General features: G+C 43.9%; 1 protein-coding gene and 1 long non-coding RNA gene across 3 annotated transcripts in view; one reads left to right on the forward strand and one right to left on the reverse strand.

Moving 5' to 3' along the window:
• The first annotated feature begins 372 nt into the window (after nucleotides 1-372).
• LOC137225231 (uncharacterized) lies at nucleotides 373-20,831 on the forward strand. The gene is made up of 3 exons (XR_010943747.1): nucleotides 373-1,044; nucleotides 4,664-8,194; nucleotides 20,463-20,831. It is a non-coding gene; the product is annotated as an uncharacterized lncRNA (long non-coding RNA).
• Nucleotides 1,034-22,225, reverse strand: part of PLCXD2 (phosphatidylinositol specific phospholipase C X domain containing 2) — a 49,458-nt gene continuing 28,266 nt past the window's right edge. Inside the window, exons 2-5 of one of the 2 annotated variants that reach the window (XR_010943746.1) lie at nucleotides 20,442-20,902; nucleotides 14,853-15,094; nucleotides 6,709-7,109; nucleotides 1,034-6,006 (exon numbers count right to left, since the gene is read on the reverse strand). Coding sequence is in view for 1 of the 2 variants with exons in the window: in XM_067738939.1 (XP_067595040.1) it covers nucleotides 6,950-7,109; nucleotides 14,853-15,094; nucleotides 20,442-20,902 (863 nt within the window). In the remaining variant the exon portion in view is untranslated. Of the gene's footprint in view, nucleotides 7,110-14,852; nucleotides 15,095-20,441; nucleotides 20,903-22,225 lie in introns of both variants that reach the window. The other variant, XM_067738939.1, reaches the window with a different exon arrangement.

The raw sequence follows: 22,225 nt of genomic DNA on the forward strand, positions 1-22,225 counted from the left end.
GCCCAAGTGTATGTTCAGAAATTGAGTCAGACTGGTAGAATCATTGCACTTTCACCACGCAGGTTACACCTGCTTCGTTTATGTTTGGACACAGCCCTATCTACATTATGTTGTTTTTTTATTAAAACCAAATGGAAATGACTGGAAATGGTACTTATCAAAGCCAACCAAAGTACAGTATGGTAGACTTACTACACAATAACTAAAAACACAGGCAGAAAATTCTGACTATGACTATGTTCTTCACTTGCTATGATAACTTGAATAGAAATATAATTATCCCTAATTACCTGTTCTAACATTCAACTATATGAAATGAATAATTACTTAGAATTAATTTGATTTCTGCTAAATTCATAAACGGGACTTTCACCTCAACTCATTATTTTTGTAGGGGATAGGGCAAAAAGAGAAATTCACCAAAACTAAGTGGCCTCAGATACTCTATTAAAAAGAATTAGGAATGAGGAGAATATTGAAATCTTCATTGCCAGCAGAAACTGTAGGCCCACTTTTATTTATTCCTTGTATGCTCAACACATAATCTCCACGTTGTTCTATTTCTGGGCATTTGGTGACCACTCAGAGTAACATGGGCCAGAGGTGTTGGTCAAATGAGACCATGAATGTAAGTAGGATCGAGCCTAAGCCTAGTGCAGACAGCTGAAGTGCTGAGGGTGAAGCTTGGAAAAGCATGGGTGACAAGACTGTGTACATTTCATGCACAGCTCATTTTGGGAATCGCAGGCCTGTGCAACTAATTCCAGTATGTGTGAGACAAAGCTGAGAGGGTCTTCATCCAATATACTATAATCAGGCTTTTTTTTTTTTTTTTTTTTTTGCAGTACGCGGGCCTCTCACTGTTGTGGCCTCTCCCGTTGCAGAGCACAGGCTCCAGACGAGCAGGCTCAGTGGCCCAGCCGTGGCTTACGGGCCTAGCCGCTCTGCCGCATGTGGGATCTTCCCGGACCGGGGCACGAACCCGTGTCCCCTGCATCGGCAGGCAGACTCTCAACCACTGCGCCACCAGGGAAGCCCAATCAGGTATTTTATTGACGTTGAGTCTGTAACTTTTTAAAACAAAATTAGAAGTGGGCCAATAATAAAATTTGCATACCAACAAAGGAAAAGTGCCTGCCAAAGTTTTATATTTATTATTAGGTTTAAGCCTATTTAGGTAGTTCAAATCAAATACAAGAAAAGATATCATGTCATCATATCTACTAAACTTTTTTCACAGTTAAAATGAGGTACTCTGGCTTTACAATGTTTTAGGTTGAATTAAGCAGTTTAATCCAGGTTACCAGAAAGATGGAGAGAGATATATTTGAACAATTATTTCCTAGGGGGAAAAAAAGCCATGTGAAATGCATATGAATAAGATAATTATGCCACAAAATGCATTTCAGAGTATCAAGCAGCATATATGTAAAATTTTCATTCTAACCTTAAAAATTGGTGTAATGTATTATTTTTTTACTTAGCAAACAGCATGCATTGTCATATAAAACAAGCATAAAGAACAAAATATAATATCTAACAGAGCATTTATCAGGTTCACATTATCATCTGAATTGACCAAGATTTATTTTCACTTTGACAATCTCTGTACCTTCTAATCAGTGAGGTTAATGATTACAGTTGGCATATACACAATACAAATAATGCATACATGATCTGCACGTAATACTTATTACCATTAGGGTGGAAATTAGTAAGTATAATAGCAGTAAGGTACCACTGTTTCTAGAATATGTTCTAAGATTTATCATATTGATAGGATAGATTTATGACTGAAGTGTTATTAGTGCTCTAACCTAATAACAAATGTAAAACTGCAAATGTACAAAGCTACGGAAGGCTTATTTGACTTTTCAAAATGCTGTGCTTCTCGTTGGGCTCAGAGTTTGTGACAAGCCCCAACTATTTGAATGAAGTACTGGCCCCAGGTCTGGGGTCCAATCAGGTAAAGTTCTATTGATGGGGTTCGAGTAGGGGTGCAGAATAATGCCTTTGAGGAGAGTAAGGTGCAAAAACCACTGTGGTAAGAGTGCATTTGCACATCATTGAATGTATGTGCTTTTTATTGTAAGTTTCGCCAGCATCCTGTGATTAACAGTAATCAGCAGCTGGTCAAGGGTGACCAGGAGACAAGAGGAGGCAGTGGTATATTCCATGACGGAGATGAGAGGGAAAGATATGGAAAATGCCTCTAGACTATTGATGGGGGTTACTCAGTAGACTGTGGGATTGGATTCCCAGTGAAGGGAAGGAAAATATTTTATCCAAACTATGAGGCTTAGAAACAAGTTTGAAAAGTCCTAAGAACAAGTTTTGTTGGAGAAAAGACTAGAACACTATATCCACTGCAGGATAGAGAGCGTTATCTTAGGATACTTTTAGTGTCTAAGACTGTGCCAACAACATCAATAGCATTTTGTCCACTATTCCCCTGGTTTAGGGCCAATTCAGTGATGACAGTGCCATTAGTGTCATTATTTCTAGTAGGACTCTGGGGAAGCCAGAGGATAAGGGGACAGTGGAGCTCTCGGAGCAGTAAAGAGCTGTTCACTATCATTTGGAATTAAGGGTAAAGTTTCCAGCTAATTCACTTATCACCCAATCAGTTCACTCCTGTGTGTCCCAAGGCAACATCTGAGTTGACACAGCTCTGGTAGCAGATATTAGGAAGCAGTCTGAGGCAGAGGGGCGAGATAGATGTACAGGGAAGTTGGCGGAATTTAGGGGGACAGCCACGTTCTATGCCATACAATATAAACTTCCTGTCAGTTTGGACGTTTTATGTTTTCAGTTTCTATTTATTGCCTTTTGGCATAACGTGACTATTTAGCATGTATTTGGGAAAGCTCACCTCCCTAGCTCAGATATTGCTTTCAGCCCTACTCATCTCATTTGACGGGTCACTAAAGGTGCCACTGGTGGACAAGTCTGTCGTCCTAAGCCACTCTCTTGATAAATGAGCTCTCTACACATCTCTACACATCTCACACAAGGAAGACTACTGCCCCTCTACACGCTCTGCACACAGGCATTTAACCTAATTATTAGGGACCTGATGTTTTGGGGGAGCTAGTTGAGTGTGGTTTGCAAAACATCAGACAGCATTTTTATTCCAGATGAAAGACCCAAGGCAGATTTAGTCCAGGATCGCTTCTCTGCTCTGCAAGGGGGGGGGGGGGGGGTCTCATGGCTGTGTTCCCATCATTAGCCCGTTCCATTTCCCAGAACCTATCAGCGAAAGTCTGCAATTAGCCAATGAAGGCCATTACAGAAACTTCATCTGTGGCATGAACTAATTTTGTAAGATGGCCTAAATTTGTATCACGCTTTTGCTTCCTAGGAAGCAAAAGTTTCGTCTCAGGCTTAATCTCTTCTGTTTCTCCACCTTTAGTTTAGCACTAAGCCCCCTAGCTGGATTGTATGTAATAATAATATCTCTGTGGGCAGCACTTCAGAATAAATGAAAGTAGAAAATCCTGACCCACCATGAAATGCATTTATTTCCAGAATGCTCCACTACATTGTCTTATTGAACAGAAAGATAAACATTTTTTTCTGTGGTACGCAAACCTCTCACTGTTGTGGCCTCTGCCGTTGCAGAGCACAGGCTCCAGACGCGCAGGTTCAGCGGCCATGGCTCACGGGCCCAGCCGCTCCGCGGCATGTGGGATCTTCCCGGACCGGGGCACGAACCCGTGTCCCCTGCATCGGCAGGCGGACTCTCAACCACTGCGCCACCAGGGAAGCCCCTAGAAATATAAACTTTTCGATGAGAATATAAGGTCATGTTAGAAGAAGTAGGATTCTTAAGGGTGATCATTACCTGGGCTCAGATCTTGTGTTTTTGTTTGCGTTTATATAAAATCCTGGGTTGGGGCTATGGCTTAACTGTTCTCAAGAATGCAGGGGTCTGGACTCAGCACTAAGGAAAATAATTACACTTAATTACTATAGAGTCTCATACAGCAAATACGTAATATTTTTGGCATAACCCTTTTAGATCTGCCATTAATTTAAAGTTTAATATTCAATAATTTATCATTCCCTTCCATCAATTCCATCTTGACCTCTTTCTCCAATCCTAAGAATATCTTCTGTACCGATGAAACCACAGTGGTACCTCTAAAAGGCTCAAAGTTCAAGCCTTTAAACACTGCTCTACTCTAACTGCAACCTGTGACTGTCCCCTTTGCCATGAAGCCATGGAGGTGTGGCCATGTGGGAAGTGGTCCTGGGAGCCCAAGAAAATCTCAGTCTACATTTCAGAATAAATGTGGCCCCAAATCCTGTGAAACTAAAGTCCTCTTTTGCTCAATCAAGTAGCTTTTTCACTGATCTTGAAGTTCATTCTGAGCAAATATGATAGCCTTGTTTGATCCAAAAAATCCCAAGACCTTGTGAGAATAAGCGATGTGATCAGGTCACAATTTTTTATTGTTGGCAGTTGCAGAATGAGTCATAGACCTAAAGTGTCTCTTCCCCCGGTCCCATCACTGAGTCTCCTGCTTGGCCTGAGGTCAAGGAGCAGAACACACACATCCTTTACAATATATTAAGCAACTTTGTCTTGGGGCAGAAATTCTGCCAATTCAGGGGTGTTTACCAAGGGTGAACTGTAAATAATCTTCCTCCTATCTTCCAGAACTCCTGTGCAGAATTTCAGAATGCAGGCCAGGCTGGCAACCCAAAGCAGCAGGAAGGAGTGAGTGCCTGGCCCCTCCACAAAAAGCAAGACTCCATGCGTGCGACCTTGGTGTGGTTTTCTGTGCTTTTTCGTCATGAACATCGAGGTGCACTTAAATGTTACAACCCAAGTGAAGTGCAACGATATATTTTAACACTAAAGGAGAAAATCAAGTAAACATTTCACTGAAAAGTCAGCAGCCCTTGGGTGTCACTGGCATCCTGTGTAGATACCTGTCAACACACCTGGCCTCATAGCACCAAGCGTCTGGGCAAAGCTAAGGCTCAAGTAAAACAGAGCAGAATAATTCTCCTCTTGCCTCCATATCTCTTTGCCAAGTAACAAAGGGCTTGAAGTAGGGAAATGATCTAGCCCCTAGCAACTGACCAAGTATTAAAATCAAGACAAAAATGAAATAATGACAACACAAATAAAACCCTGAGGGTAGGCTAGGGAATTTCAGAGCTTGTCACTGCAGTTTAATATCAGAATCGAAGGAAAATTAAGAAAGTGAGGGTACTCACTTTCTCACTCCTTTCCAGAGAAGGCCCTCAAAAAACTGACAATAAAATCCCAGAACCATCTCTGGAGAGGGATTCAAATGCAAGAGAAGGAACAGTTAAACCAGAGGCCTTTGCGTTGTGACGTCCTCGGCTGGGGCTTAAATTACTTTAAGCAATGTAAAGGCTGGAAGACCAAGTGTCGGGGGTGTGCATGTGCTCTTAGCAGCTCAGCTAGGACACCCCCACGGCAGGCAACATGCAAAATCCAGCCATGAGCATCGGAGAACAGGTGTGGGAAGCTGCTGGGAGGTGGTCCAACCATCTGTATAAAGGCACACAGCCGTCCGGGATTCCGTGTTATCTTTCAGCCTTAAGGATCCAGAAGACGACACTTCCTTAGGGATTCTCAGAGAGTTCTGAGGAGCACTGAAGTACACACACTCCCGTGGCCAGTGTTCTTTCTAGCACCTTCCTTTTCATCGCTCTTCTAGAGGGTTTTCCTTAAAAACCGAGAGCTCTTCATGACCCATTTCATCTTCTGTTCCAGTGCACGGCTTGATAGTGGCTTCTCGGGTCTGGACCACACCCACACACGAACACCGTCCCCAGCGTGATGGGCTGGGGTGGGGGGCAGGACGTCTACAGCATCTATAGTAGAGTCAGAGGTCGCTCATGGTCCTGAGATGCGTGGTCCTGTGGAGGGGAGGAGGACCGTGGCAGCATCTGGCCTGGGTGAGAAAAGTTCAGGAAGCTCCTTTGTGAGTGATCTTGAGGTAAGAAGCACTGAAGATACTTAACCTATAAATAAATAAAAGAATAAATAAATAAATAAAACACAAGAGGGCTCTTTATAGATAAGCACCTCTTCTCAATAATAATAAAAAAATCCCCTCTTGAGTTTCAAAGCCCTCCTTCAGTGGTGATTAGTAGGCTCAAAACAACCTGCAGAAAGGAGAACAATCAAGACACAAACTGGAAGTGTTCCAACACTGTGTATTTCTCACGGGATGACACACCATCATCTTAAATGTCCCCGAGGTAGTCTTGTTTTCAAGGAGTTACAGAACAGCTCCAAACCCACTTGTTTCTGATACCGAGGACAGTACGCACGGTTTGTCTAAAGAATGAAGATGACCAATTACCAGCACAAGCACTGCAAGACGGCTTGTGGCTGAAATAGCTTGGTGATAAATACGTCTTACTCTTGGGGAAGAAGTGGTGACGTTTAACACGCTTAGAGAAAACTGGTGCTTGGCCTTTCTCCCCTCAGAGCCCCAGGCTGGTGATAGAGCCACCGCACAGGGCAGTCCACACCTGCCACGAGCCCTCCTTTGGATCAGGAATGCCCTTCTGCTTCAGCCTTCTCTCTGCCTCAAACACAACATCCCAGAAGACAACAGGGAACTGGGCCAATTAGGGGACACTCAATACCCCAGTGGAACCTGGAAACCCCACTTCCATATTATATTCAACATCATATGCCGTTGGGGAGATGCTGACCTTGATCACATGAAACAAGCTTTCTTCCCTCGGACTTAAGTTTTTACAAAGTCTCATTTGGGAAAAATGCAATTAAAAGCCCTGTAATTTTATCCAAATGGCCCTGTGAGGAGGGGAAAAAAAAATATCCCCTCCTCTGACTCCCTTCACCATCACTGCCCAGGGGCCAACTTAACAAGAAACCCTTCAGAACTCTAGCCTGGATCAACAACTTCAATATTAAGTTAAATAACAAGTTAAATCAGCATTTAGCCAAAGCTCTATCCTCCTGTAGGAGGTCATTCAATTCAATGACAGCTGTGGCAAAGTCCACCAGGTCCACGAAGTCAGACGTGATGATGTTGACACCCAGGGCTCCAGGCTTCTGAGTCTTCACCCAGTCCAGGATGGCAGGAAGATTCCTACACAGGAGAGTGTTGGGGCAAGAGAGAACAGAGAGCAGCATTTAGAAACGGGAAAGAAAACATTTCTGTTAATGTAACAAAAGCGTATCAACAGAGGCATAAGCTCATGGTGTCATAAAGGGACACCAAATTTGTCCCTTTAAGCTTAAATCTTTTTCAGGGACAGAGTGATGTCTAGTCCATTAGAGAACTGTACTTTTAGGGTTTCTGTGCTGGAAGAAGAAATTCTTCGCCTCAATCACCAAAGACATACCATGTCAACAGGATCTTGAAAAACTAAGATCAAGAGGCTAATTATTGGTGAGTTCTTTAATTTTTTTGTACCACGAAATTTTATCATGAAACTTTTCAAACATATCGCAACACTGAAAGAAATTTACAGTGAGCATGTCCACCATCTAGATTCTACCACTAACATTTTACTATACTTGCTTACCATATATCTGGGCATCAATCCAGCTTATATTTTTGACAAATTCCAACTGCAAACATCTATTACACATTCCCCTCAGTATCTCAGCATGCAGATCTAGGGTTCAGTATTTGTTTTCAACCTGTTTCCCTTTTGACGTGATGTTTATACCCAGTAAAGTGCACACAGCTTAAGTGAACACTGGTTGAGTTTTGACAAATGTATATATATAACCCATACCCATCTCAAGGTATAGAACATTACCAGCACCCCAGAAGGTTCTGCATTCACCTTTCCCATCGATCCCTGCCCCCATTCTTCCAGAGGCAATAATTATACTGTTGTTGTTATTGTTGTTTTTAAGAAAACACAGATTAAATTTGCCTGGTCTAGAATTACACATAAGCCATGCAATGTGCATTCTTGTGTGTGAGGCTCTTTCACTCAGCATTATGGTTTTGAAATTCATCCATGTTGTTGCATGCATCAGCAATTTGTTCTCTTTTTTAGTCATTGGATAGTATTCCATTGTATGAATATACTGTAATTTATCCATTTTCCTATTGATGGATAAATGGACTGTTTCCAGTTTTTGGATATTATGAATAGAGCTGTTATGGTCATCCTTATACAAGTCTTTTTTGTGGACATTTATTTTCATTTCTTTTGGGTAAGTACCAAAGAGTGAAGTTGTTTTATTATATGTTAGGTTTACATTTGGTTTTATAAGAAATTTCCAGATCTTTATCCAAAGAGGTCGTTCCATTGTACATTCCATGAACAAAGTATGCGAGTTCTGTTTGCTTCACATCCTCTCTTAAATTTGGTGCTATAAATCTTTTTAATTTTAGCTGTTCTAGCAGATGTGTAAAGTTATCTCACAGTGTTCTAGTTTGCATTTTTCTGATCACTAATGATGTTGGGCAGTTTGTCATGTACTTATTGGCCATTTGTGTATCTTCTTTGGGAAGCATCTGCTCAGTTCCTTTACCCATTCTCTCTTTTGCTCTTTTTCCTTTAATTGTTGAGTTGTAGATGTTACTTATATATTCTGGATACTAGCCTTTTGTCAGATAAGCTTTTTGAATATTTTATCCCCACCTGTAGCTTGCCTATTAATTTTCTCAATGGCATATTTTGGTGAGCTGAATTCCTTAATTTGGATGGAGTCTAATTTATCTTTTTTTTCTTTTATGGTTTCTGTGACCTGTCTAAGAAACTTTTGCCTACTCCCAAGTCACAAGATACTTTCCTGTTTTATAATTTTAGCTTTTATGTTTAGATCTAGGATCCATCTCAAGTTAATTTTTATACATGGTGTGAAGCAGGGGCCAAGGTTCACTTTTGCCATATGGATATACAGTTATTCCAGCAGCACGTGTGGCTTCTTATTGGACCAATGCTTGCTCAGTTGTCTTACAAATGCAGTCTGTCAGTCTCATGTTATAATTTCTATGTGAAAGCCAGAATGTGATCCAAAGAAGCACACAATTCAGAGATGTAAACAAACGATGACAGTTTAATGTGATAGTTCCTATATTAGTAGTAAGTGTAAAATACCACGGGTGGTATAGAGGAGGGAGTAATGAAGTACTCAGCTTTGCATCATGGTGACAATAGCTCACTAAATACTTGCGACATTGAGGATGCTATAAGGAAGACACAAACCAGGGCTTATGTTTTGGTTAAGAGACTGGAGGTTGTTTTTAGGAAGGATTTTCTCTGGGTAAAAACTGAAAATAAGCTAAGTTTATTTCTTAATGGCCCCTTTCTCTGCTTTTGGTAACACTGTCCTTGGTTGTCATCTTCTCCCCACCTTGTGCCTCTGAAGCTGTCTTCCCTCCTCTGAGTGTACATTCAACTTCTCAGTCTCTCTCTAGGCAACCCTGGCAAGGCCTTGAAGCATTTTGTCCTTCTCCACTTTCTTTTCCTTTCATCATGACAACTGTAATCAGTCCTGGGTCTCTTCCCTCGCTCAGCAGACTCTATGATCAGCCATGGGCTAAAACACATCTCACAAATTGATTTGCATTTTTATATTCATAGCTAATTATGACGTAATAAGCCAATATCACAGGGGTACTTCCATTCTTAACTGGGGTTCCTGACAATTTAGTAGTACCCTTGATTTGACCATAACCTATTCAGTTTCTCTGCCTCAGTCTCTCCCCCTGTAAAATGGGGATAATAATAAAACTTCATATAGATTTGGGGGAATTAAATAAAGTAATATGTGTAAAGTACTTAGAAGAGGGCCTGGGATATAATAAGTACTCTGTAAGTGTTGGGGACCAGAGAAGGAATCATAAATGGTAGAGATTTGGGGGTGGGGGTAAGAAAACTTCCTAAAGTGGTCATATCCTGCTGCTTAGGTGACAAACTGTGTCCTGAGAGGGAAGGGTCACAAATGCAGTCATCCCTTGGAGACAAAGACCTGGAACACAGAGGGGCCCACACGAAGGCCACAGCAGCCCTGAGCCTGATGCATTTCAGCCTCCTTTTAAAAAATCCGCTGATCCACGTTTAAGTATGAGACTCTGGCACCACCTTCTGGTCATCACGGGGAAATGAGAATGAAAGGTTTGGTCAAGGCACCTCCAGCCGACTCCAGCCAGAGCCAGCCCGTGGAGGACCCCTGGAGGCCTGGAGGCCGAGCAGAGGGAAAGGCGAGCACCTGTGGTGTCCTCTCCGTGACAAAGAGCTCTGTGTCAGCTTCGGGTTCTCGTGTCAGCCTTCCCCAGGGCAAGGATCAAATAAGCAGGATTGCACACAAGGATCGAATAACGAGGAAATGCAGAACCCACTGAGCAGGGGCCGCTCTATTCTCTTAACTCTTGGCCTTCACCAAGCCCTCTTCACCAAGACCTCTTCACCAAGACCTCTTTACCAAGAGATCAGTGCAGACGGCTGAGTCAGATACTGCTGTGGGGCCGTGAGGCACTGAATCCCAAGGGCTGCAGAGCAGCAGCTCACAAACTTCCCCCTGGCTTAAAGGCCCACTGAGAGCAGGGCTGGTCCAGTGCAGGGACGGGCATGGCATGCCTGTCTTGTGCCAGGCACTGTGGGAGACGCTTCCCTGTTAAGACTCCACAATCTTGTGCGGTTTTATTAACCCCACTTATCTGGTAAGACAACCCACAGCTCGGAGACCTCAGGAAATTTGTCAAAGGCAGTCTGTTTTTTTTTTAAAGAAGATGTTGGGGGTAGGAGTTTATTAATTAATTAATTAAGTTTTGGCTGTGTTGGGTCTTTGTTTCTGTTCGAGGGCTTTCTCTAGTTGTGAGCGGAGGCCACTCTTCATCGTGGTGCACGGGCCTCTCACTATCGTGGCCTCTCTTGTTGCGGAGCACAGGCTCCAGACATGCAGGCTCAGTAGTTGTGGTCACGGGCCTAGTTGCTCTGTGGCATGTGGGATCCTCCCAGACCAGGGCTCGAACCCGTGTCCCCTGCATCGGCAGGCAGATTCTCAACCACTGCACAACCAGGCAAGCCCAGGTAGTCTGTTTCTAAGGCACTGTGTTAATTTTCTAGGGCTGCTGTAAGAAAAGGCCACAGACTGGGTGGCTTAAACAACGTAAGTTTATTTCCTCACAGCTCTAGAGGCTGGAAGTCCAAGATCAAGGTGTCAGCAGGTTTGGTTTCTCCTGAGGCCTCTCTCCTTGGCGTGCACATGGCCACCTTCTCCCTGTGTCCTCACAGGGTTTGCTCTCTGTGCACACCCATCCCCAGTGTCTCTGTGTGTCCTAATTTCCTCGTCCTATAAGGACACCAGTCAGACTGGATTAGGGCCCACCTGAATGGCCTCATTTTAACTTTACCAGCTTTTTTTTTTTTTTTTTTTTGTGGTATGCGGGCCTCTTACTGTTGTGGCCTCTCCCGTTGCAGAGCACAGGCTCCGGATGCGCAGGCTCAGCGGCCACGGCTCACGGGCCCAGCCGCTCCTCGGCATGTGGGATCTTCCCGGACCAGGGCTCGAACGCGTGTGCCCTGCATCGGCAGGCGGACTCTCAACCACTGCGCCACCAGGGAAGCCCAAGTTTACCAGCTCTTTAAAGGCCCTATCTCCAGATATAGCCATGTTCTGAGGTACTGGAGATTAGGGCTTCAACATGTGAAATTCCAGGGAACACAATTCAGTCCGTAACAGGAACCAAGTCAGGCTTCAATCTTGGGCCTCTGGTTTCAGTCTGTGTCCCCTTCTGCGGCCCCATGCTGCTGTGCCCTCAGGCTTAGGCAAAATTTGCTTTCATTTGATTTCAGTGGGAGTGCAAGGTTTCTAAGAATCTAGGGGAAACTACCTTAGAAATTCAGTCAGAATGGCTATGTTTTACCCCTGCACCGCAGCAGGTAGGCGCACCACAGGGGACACCCCCTGTGCCCCGAGCTCTGGGCCCTCGGGACATCACCTGCACAAGGTCACTCCTTCAAGACTGGGGAGGTCGTTGGCACAGAGAGTCAGGCAAAAGAGGAGACAGAGAAATATGTTCCAAACGAAAGATCAAGACAGAAACTCACAAGAAGATCTTAATGAAATGGAGATAAGAATGGATATATTTTTCATGGCTTCAAGCAAACAAAATCACAAGTCCAAAGTTGACCTAAGAGTTAGCGGGAAGGGGGGGTTAACTGCCTGCTGAGAAAACCACCACTACATTTATAGGAAAATATACCTTGCCTTTTCCTCTCGGTTAAGCTGATAACTGGTGCCCAGGACCAGTCTGACAGCACCCCTTGTGCCTTACGACAGACCTTCTGGGTGTTGGCTCTCAGGGAAGGCCTGTGACAACTGCTTCTTCCATATGCTTGAGAAATGAAATATTTCCTGCCATGTCAATAAACAAAGGATGTCACAGTCATCAATGACTATACCCCTCAAACGTGAGCCGAGGAAACTCAGGGCTGAAAAGAATACCTGCCATCTAGCAGCCCGCCAGACTGCAGCCACTCCCTGCGGTGAGCCCTGAGGAAACTCAGGATGTGTCAGGATACTGGCCCCAGATGGCTGAGGTGCATATCAAAGGAATGATTACAGTGAGCCAAGACTCTTGCATCTTCCGTACATAGAAAAGCGCTAAATTCCTTAACTTGAGATATCTGGTTTTCTTTAATTAGCAATAATCTTCTGACGTTCCCGACAACCTGCCCTTTGTTGCAAAGCTCCTCTGTATACTGGCTTCCCCCCTCGCCTCCTTGGAGCAGCTTCTCAGAGTTATCTGAAACGCTGTCTCCTGAGCTTCAGTCCTCATTCTGCCCCCAATAAAACTTAACTCGCAGCTCTCACGTTGCGCATATATATTTTTTAAGTCAACACGCTTGTTCAATAGCCCAGGGGAAATGACAGCCACCTGTCGTGCTGGTGTTTGGGAACAAATTTGACCAAAGCAGCTCATGTGGAGGCCTAGGAAGCCTAATGCATCTCGGTAACATTCTTGTGACCAGCAGGCAGCGAGATGCCCCAGTATCCTTCCAATCTCCCAGATGTGTGCTTGCAGCCAGCAGGTTAAGGCTCTGGCGTGCTAGGATGCTGGGACTTTGGGCGCGTGCGCCATCGTTACCTCTCAATGGAAGAGCCTTGTGCTTCATCTGCAGCCAGATTAAAGATGCAGGAACTCACGAGTATGAAAAGCATTGTGACTTTGTGGGTTCAGAATTGTAGCCAGTAAGAGCTGACCGGATTCAGGTGCTAGTGAGACAATCACAGACCAGTGGAGCAGAAAGGAACAGGGCACTGAAATGTGCTACATACAAGTCAGTGCTTGGATGCTGAAAGGAGCAATGGTCCAACAGTCAGAAGTCCACGGATGGGATGTAATACTGACTCTTACCAGCTTTGGGGGTCTGGGTCACTTAACCTCATTGGGCCCATCTGAAGTGGGGACAATAACATGCTTTAGACAACGTGCCCTCCTGGAGGCTGGCTTACTTTAAGAACCTAATGAAATCATCTGCAAGAGGGTGCTCTATATTCAGAATACACTATACAGATATAACACATCCTTATTTTTAAAGACTTCCTCTTCCTTACAAGTACAGCTCTCTGCACAGACTTTATTATAGTGATTTTCACAGTGTTACATAGAAATTTACATGTTTATTTTTCCCGATAGAATGTACGTCTGTGGGGGCAATGACTAGATTATTCATCTTGTGTCTTTGGACCTAGCTCCTGTTCATCGCTGAATAAATAAATAAATAAATAATGTTAATCTACAAATTTACCAAAGGCATGAGGAAATGGTATGGATATATGAGCATGTACTACAAAAAGGAAAGTTCATGATTCTGGTCTTGGTTTATGAAACTCTCTTTCCCAAGTTAAGCACAGGTAATTCGGTGAAGACTTAGTAGAGCCACACAGAAAGAGGTTTCTGGTTCTGTTCACGGCCAGCACAATCAGAAGCTCTCAGTTCGTCATCCAAACTCCTGCCAGGTGAACACCTGTTACCAGAAGTCATATCCAAACTATCCAAATAGACAGGGACACGTTTTTTGATGAATCTTTCATTATCTGAACTCTGGTGCTCAGCACCTGGAACTCAGGAACCAAAGTGATTCTCGTAAATATCCCTTGTTATCCAAACATACTGGTTTCCTCAGCTTGGATTGTGAGGGATGCCCTATTAGCCAAATGTATTTATAACATTCCCTTTATACACAGGCATAGGCATACACACATACATGTACATATACACAAGCCATCCTTTTTCTTGACGACCCCTATCATTTATTGGTGCCCAGGATAACGAACATCATCTAACACAACGTTTCTGGAGCTTCTCCTGCCTAATTGTACAGTCAGGATCAGTTCTGCTCCGAGGAAGTATCTGAAGCTATGGCATGGTAGGCGGTATCCTGAGCTGCTTCTTAGGACTCACTGTCACTAAGGAAGGGAGAAAGGACATCCTAAATCCTGGGAGGGTCATCTCTGAATCCCTACTGCCTGGCACAGCAGTCTCATTTAATGCTTCTTAAGAGAGTGAGTGCTTGGGCCAGCTTCGAGGGCAGGGGCAGGAACATGATGGCATCTCCAGCCAGACGTGAACGGACTGGTGGTGGCCGAAAGTGCTTTGTCTCCATATTGAAATGTAGAGGGTATTTATGTTATAATATGTACCTTTTAACAGAGTGTTTAGAGATCCTTTGGCCACGGTTAATGCAAGACACCTCAAGTACACAACTTTTTCAAATATAAGGTTTTTTGGGTTTTGTTTTGTTATTTTAAATCTTCAAGGTATATGGTTTTACTGCTGTTTGCTGTTTATTCAGAAGAGAATCAAGATAAAAACTTTTTTTTAACCCTCACTTGTGAAAAGGAAGCAAATTCTTACCTATGGACCAGCGTGTTCTTGAGGCCGCCAACCAGGCCCCGGGCGATGGTCTTCACTCTGGGCGTGAGGATCGCTTGAGACACGTGGAAGGATCCGTGGGGAGAGCGCTCACTCAGCGTGGTCTCCAAGAAGAGGATGAGCTTGCGCACACTTGTGGTATTTGCCCAGGGCGCTGGGATCTTCTTTCCAGGCCATAGGAAGGGGTATTGCTTGTAGAAGGGACAGTGATAGAAGATGAGAACCTGAAACGTTCAGAACAGATAAAGGAGGGCACTTCATGAACAAGCTGAGTGCTAACTCCTCGGCTTCACACTGATGGATTGCTAGGAGGAAAGGCGCACACATACAAACATACGTGGAAATTCAAAAATTTTTATATACATATTTTTTTAGAAAAATTAATAAGCAAAGATTTAAGCACTTGCTATATGCCTGACTTGAAGTTTTTAACGTTTTGGGGGTCATGAACACCTTTGGAAGTATGGTAAACTCCTGAACCCCTTCTCAGATGGTTTTAAATGAATGTCTAAAATAAAATAGATAGGATTACAAAGAAAATCAATGAGATGGAAATATAGCTATCAACATGATAATTAAATCTGTAATAAATTAATTAATGTATGCACTTCATAATAAACTCATTAAATAAAAATATTTTGTTTTAAGTCTAATAAGTTCCATAATTTTGAGTAAATGATGAGTATACACAATATTTCAAGATATCTGCACTAAATGAATATCTGTGGTTTCTGTGGGGACAAAGTCATAGGGAGTTGCCAACACTGCCAACACTGCCAACACTGCCGACACTGCCAACACTGCCGACACTGCCATGGGTGACTGCTCACACATAATCAGTGGTTATACTGATATTCAGTTAGAGGTTAAAAGCCAGTATGTAGTGCTTTTCCCATCCAAATTCACAGACTTCTTAAATTCTACCCTAACCCACTCCCCTTGGGAACCTCTGGACCCCAGGTGGAGAACCTCAGCGGTTAGTCCTGTCTATAAGTTATGACTCCTATGCTCACGAAATTGACCCTTAGCTCTTGGGTTGAGATCAATACACTGAACTGAATTTGGGAGGATGTAGGTTTTCAGTTGCGCGTGCTGACTCTGAATGAAACTGCCCTTCCCGGGAGAGGGAGGGAGTGAGCTATGTGAGGCAGGGAAGACTTCGAGTACCGGATGGGTCTCCAGTGGGACCTCTCAGGATGGTAGTGATTTTGCAAATAATTAGCAAGCCACATCCACGGCATTAATTAGTTTCTGAAGGCAGCAGAGAGACAGGGAATTGCTATTTCGATTGTCCCAATTCAGAGCTCTGATGCTTAGGTTTCCAGAAGTACTATGTTTTTTCTCCTCGCGGGTACCAGCGATTCTTCCCTGGAGGAATGTCCATTGTGTGTATTTACACTCCGTGGACCGCAGTCCTCGAATAGCTGGGCTCACAGCATAATTCTCCTGGCACCCAAGGGCAAGAGCTCTGAATGTGTGTCTTGTTTCCGGGGTGCGTTTAGCCTAACTGCTCCTGAAGGCCTAGAGCTAGGGAGCACCAGGCTCAAAGCACTGAACAGGCTAGTTGTTCTTGCTGCTTTTAATGGCTTTGAGTAATGTCTGACTGCCTGCTAATGATGTTGGTGGTAAACACACGGGTTAATGAGGTTAATCACAGGCTCATTGTAAGCAGGTTGCCTGGGAGATTGGGGAAGATTTCCTGCTGGCGTTGTAACTGGCTAGTTTGGAAGGCTGGGGTCTCCAGCATCTGTAAGTGTGAAAAGCTGTGCTGTGAGATGGACTGTGGGCAAGGCGGGAGGCTGTGGGATCCTTCGACAGGGCCTGTCAGACCATTTCCCATGCTGCCTGGCCCCTGAGCAGAGGGTCAGGGGATGAAAGGAAAGCGCTGTTCTTCACTCAGTCTTGGAGAAGGAGCAAAAAGGACACATTCTACAAAAGGGGCTTTATGGCTTTCCTCAAGAGCCTTCTCAAGTAATCTGATCCTAAAGGTTATAGGGGGAATTTCTGTTTACAGTAGGAGCTTGGCTTAGCAAACCAGCCCTCATTCTACAGAATTCTGGGGGGCAGTAAGTCTTGCCCAGGGCCTGTGTTTTGCATCTGACTCCGGACCTCGCTCTGCTGTATTTTCTGTCTGAGATATTCTTCCCTCCAGCTCAGCAATTCATATGCAGGTTTTCTCTCGAGACTCAGATTTAAAATCTCATTTCCTTTAAGAATTATTCTTTAATTGACCTCTTCTTATTTTGATCATTCTTTTACAGGGGCCCCTGGGATGCAGATTTATACTACGTACTATTTTTCAATTGATGGATTACAAAACCCTTTTTTTCATACAGCACGTCTGAGGCAGTTTTGCCTTGTAATTGTATGTCAGTTGTCTTAGAGTTTACTAGCGGCACATATTCTTACCTTCTCATTAAGATTCTAAATACTGCCAAGTTGTAGATGAAATCTTCCAATTCACTGTACCCTCAAAACTCATAACCACTAATATACCAATACATACCTGTGAGCTGTGGTATAACTGCATATTGAGTACATGAAATGTGACTGAATGGTAGTACACTTTTTTCTATCAAACTGTAGTAATAAAATACTCTGGGGGTTACATGCAAGGCAGTTCATTATATAATGAATATTTAAAGTTTAACCACCAGTATGGCACTGCCCCAGCAGGGGGCAGATGATTGAGAGCTCTGTTGGAGATCTCTAGCTTTTAAGAAGAGGTTTAGCAGGGAAACCTCTGGGAAAGGAAGGGGAGCAGGGAAATCCTGGAATTCAAATTGATGACATGCTCCTTTTTTCTGACACATCATCACAGTCTCTTTCCTTATAATTTTAGGGGTATTGGTTGTTGAATGACACAGATTAGCCCATACTTAAAAACTATAACAGATCTTTACTGTTCTGCTAGAAATTCACTGTCCACATGATTCATTATTCCTGAAATTACCTGTTTCTCTTGCAAATTTCTAAATGATTTAGTATGCAATGTGGCAGCCCATCCAGAATACTATCTGTGCATAAAATTACAAAACTATAACAGATACCTGTTTATAAATTTAGCTAGACTCAAATTTAACCTTACCTGAATCCTCGTATTCAAAAGCCCTCTCACGGATCTTCCCTGTCTCCCATTCTGCTAACCCTCTGAGACCTTCTGATAATAGGGCTCTTGAATAAGGAGAAAGTGTTTTTATTAGCATCGTCTATGACACTAGTTGTGAAGATCACCAAGATGTGTGAACAGCCCTGGGAGAGCATTGAAGGCTGTGGGAACTCGTAGAGCCCAACAGCCTGTGACTGAGTCCTGGCCCTTGTGGCTCACTGACAATGTTCTCTTGGGCAAGGTGCTTAATTGCTCCCTGCCTCAGTTTTCTCATCTGTAAAATGAGGATAATAATGACAGCCTATGTCATAGTGTTGTTGAGAGGATTAAATGAGTTAATCCCTGTACTTAGTACATTGTAAAGGGTCAATAAATGTGTTATTGCTCTTGTTACTAGTATTATTTAGCATTTTAAGAGAGAGATTCCACTGGGGAAAAATCTGTCCAAATTTTTTTTTTTCTTTTTTTGCGGTACGCGGGCCTCTCACTGTCGTGGCCTCTCCCGTTGCGGAGCACAGGCTCCGGACGCGCAGGCTCAGCGGCCATGGCTCACGGGCCCAGCCGCTCCGCGGCATGTGGGATCTTCCCGGACCGGGCACGAACCCGTGTCCCCTGCATCGGCAGGCAGACTCCCAACCACTGCGCCACCAGGGAAGCCCAAATCTCTCCAAATTTGACCTGCGAGTCTGAATAGATATAAACTTAGGTTTAGGGGAGGGGTGTGATAAATATTTGGCAAAATATCACTTACAAAAGTTTTAGTGAAGAAAAATAGCTTAGATAAAACTTAACAGATACTAAGAGTTAACTCATTAGTCTTCGTAGCTTCAAAGACCTTCAGCACTTTCACGGGTGTGCAAAACCACCTGGTGTTTCCCTGGTTGTTTCCTGGTGTTTACTCAGGCCGAGCCTGGGAGTCATCCTGGAATCCGCACATCCCAACAGTTAGGAAACGCTATTAGGTCTAACTTCTGGTGGATTCCAAATCTGACCACTTCCCACTACTCTCCTCACTGGTTTCTGTCCTTCCCTTCTGTCTTTCCAGGGCTCTTCCTAGTAACCAGAGGGATACCATCAAAACTTAAGTCAGGCCACAACACCCTGTGCTCAGAACCCTCCCAGAACCTTCCTCACTCAGAGTAAAAGCCAAGTCCTTTCAGTGCCTTCAAGGGCCCCCTGATCAACCATTATCTCTCTGACCTCGTCCGCTGCTCTGCTCTCCAGTCCCGTGGCCCCTGCTTTTCCTCAACCATGTCAGGGACCCTCCTGCTTTGGGGCTCTGCTCTGACTGGTTCCTCTGCTGGGAAAGCTCTTCCCCCAATAGATTCACTCCCTCAAATGTCATCTTTTCAATGAGGGCTACCCTGATCAACACATTTAAAACTGTGACCAACCCTCCAACCCATAGATCCCCGGTTCCCCCTTACTGTGCCTGGCTTTCTTTTTCCATTGCTTATTACCTTCTAACATTCTCTATACTGTATTTATCATGTTTATTATCTATGATCTATCTCTGTCCACCTGAATGAAATCTCCATTAGGGCAAGGATCTTTGTTTTATTTACTGATTTATCCCAAGTGCTTAGAATGGAGCTCGGCACGTACTTAGTGTTCACCATACATTTGCAAAGGAATAATCTTTAATTGCTTTCTAATTAAAAGCTCTTCCCTCAGTTCAAAAATCACTGCCTCTTTAAGATGCTTTGGTTAATGCATCTATGAGTAAGGGAGCAACTGTGAATGAAAGGTACTTTTTTGCTTTTTCTTTTTTAAAGAGAGTCTAAATTGGAGGCTGACCATTCCTGAAGCTCTCCTCTCTCACTATCCACCATCCTCTGGGACCAGAACAGAATATATCTGAGGCCCGCGCTCCTTTTCCTGAGTCTGTCCTTCCTGGGTCTGGGTTTGGGGCTCTTCTCAACTTAGGGATGCTCCTCTAGCCTTGATCTCTTTGCGGGTTCTTCCTTCCTTAACTGTCTTCCCCGCTGACCCAAACTCTGTGGAGATGGCCTTTCAAAATGTTAACTAACACCTCTGAGATGAATCACTTCACGTGCCTTTGTCAGCTAATGCTATCAAACAATATTTGGCAGGGATTATCTGATATTGAGTTGAAGACAGGATGGGACAGATGATCCCTAAGGGGAACTAGGAGTGTGAAAACAGATACAATGGGAGACAGAAAAATGGTAATGGCCAACTGGTCCTATTTCACAACTCTGCCTTGGGCTGGTTCTGGCCAGGCCATTGCCAAACAAGTTAATCCCAGTTCAGCTGTGCCCAGGGGAGCCCTTGGAGTCGTCTTAGAGCCCATGAACTGGTGTGCAGATCTTTATCATCCCAAACAATCTATGCCTTCTGACCCAAGAGCCCTGGAGTGAGCTGCCTTAGAGCTGGTGACACAGAAAAAGCAGAAAGAGTTCCGTTGTTGCCCTTGGAAGCTAATCTCTGTTCCCTCCTACCTGGCTCTTCTTCTCCCACAGCGTCTGGAGCGTCATACTCTCCACACTGCAGGCTGAGCACAGCTTGTTCCCAAAGGCCTCCTGGATCCGGAGAATCAGGCGTTTGTGATGGGCCTCGTCCATGGCATAGAAGTGGTTGAAATCCAGGAAGACAATCTCTTGGGGGTGCTGTGTGAGGAACGAGTCAATCTCCATCAGCCCATCCCAGACCCTGATGCCAAAAAGCCCGTGAATGAAGTAGATTTCCTGGTCGGCATCCCCTGGCTTGGAAGACACACGCAGGTCGAAGTAGCGGATCCCAGCGTCCAGCTGTTCTCGGAATGTCAGGTTCTGAGTCACAGACCATTTCTTCATGAGCTTCTTTACCAAGGAGATCCTGGCGAGGCGTTTGATAGCTGGGGTTTGGTCAGGCCCCACTGGGGACTTTTCGTCTACCCAGTAACTGAATGAATCATGGGAGCCTATACGAAGCAATAAATGTGAGGAGAGGGGTTGAGACTGGAGCTGGGACAGATAATCCAATTGATAAGAAAACAACAACAAAAATTTAGAACCAAGCACACATGCAGAATATTGTGAACAAATACTTGCAAAAATTTTCAAGCTTGCTAGGGATGAAATAAACACAAATAAGAGTAACATAGTCTTATTAGCAGCTTGTCAAGCCTGCGGTAAAACTATAATTTCATACATTGCTGGTATAAGGTATTGATTAATTAATAAATACCTTTTTTTTTTCTTTTTTTGTGGTACGCGGGCCTCTCACTGTTATGGCCTCTCCCGTTGCGGAGCACAGGCTCCGGACGCGCAGGCTCAGCGGCCATGGCTCACGGGCCCAGCCGCTCCTCGGCATGTGGGATCCTCCCAGTCCGGGTCACGAACCCGCGTCCCCTGCATCGGCAGGCGGACTCTCACCACTGCGCCACCAGAGAAGCCCACGTCCCTCTTTTTGAATAAGCCAAATCTGCTATTAAATGATCAAATGCATGTTGTATTTCTCTTCCTTAAAGAGGGTAGGGATCCTCCTAGACACTGAGATGATCTTATTGTTATAAAGTCTAAGTGACCACGAGAGACACATTTCTAACTATAGTGAGAAAATATTTCAGCAGTAACTTAAGTAAAAATTATCTTTAACAAATATCTTTTGTTTTGTCATTGGTTTCTATCTGGTGTCAACCATTATTATTTGGTTGGCTTGGTGACTGGCCCTGACCCTGGGGGGCTCCACACAGGCGGCTGCACTTTGCAAGCAAAACCTAGGAGGAAAGTGTCATGTTCTGACACTACCAACCTTGTTCTTAATCACTACCACCCACACCAGAATCAAAATTCTTATATTCATATAGAATACTCTTGACTGTCACCAGTTATCCTTTTTACTAAATTGTAGAGTAGGCATTTCATACATAATATAGGATTTTACACAACTCTACTGTTTCATGTTTTATTATTTCCATTTTCTTGAAAATAAATCATTCTGGGAGTGGCTTTACTGTTCTATCCTCTCAGAAATAAAGCAAAAAAAAAAAAAAAGGTGGCAAGCGATGCTTTATTTTTATGTAGTCTCTACAACATGGAGGGTATTCAGTAACTACTAAGAAAAAGCATAGTTATCAATCCTTAGGCAAAATGAATTTTGCAAGCAAGAGAATTACTAGCATATTTAAGGTAAAAAAAAAAATTGCCGTTACTAATAGAAATGTGGGGCAAGTCCCCCTGGAGCTTCCATACTGGTTGTCTCTGCTAATAAGACTCACTGGATACTTGCCAAATGTTCTGCT

The sequence above is a fragment of the Pseudorca crassidens genome, chromosome 5 (assembly GCF_039906515.1).
Source record: "Pseudorca crassidens isolate mPseCra1 chromosome 5, mPseCra1.hap1, whole genome shotgun sequence".
NCBI lineage: Eukaryota > Metazoa > Chordata > Mammalia > Artiodactyla > Delphinidae > Pseudorca > Pseudorca crassidens.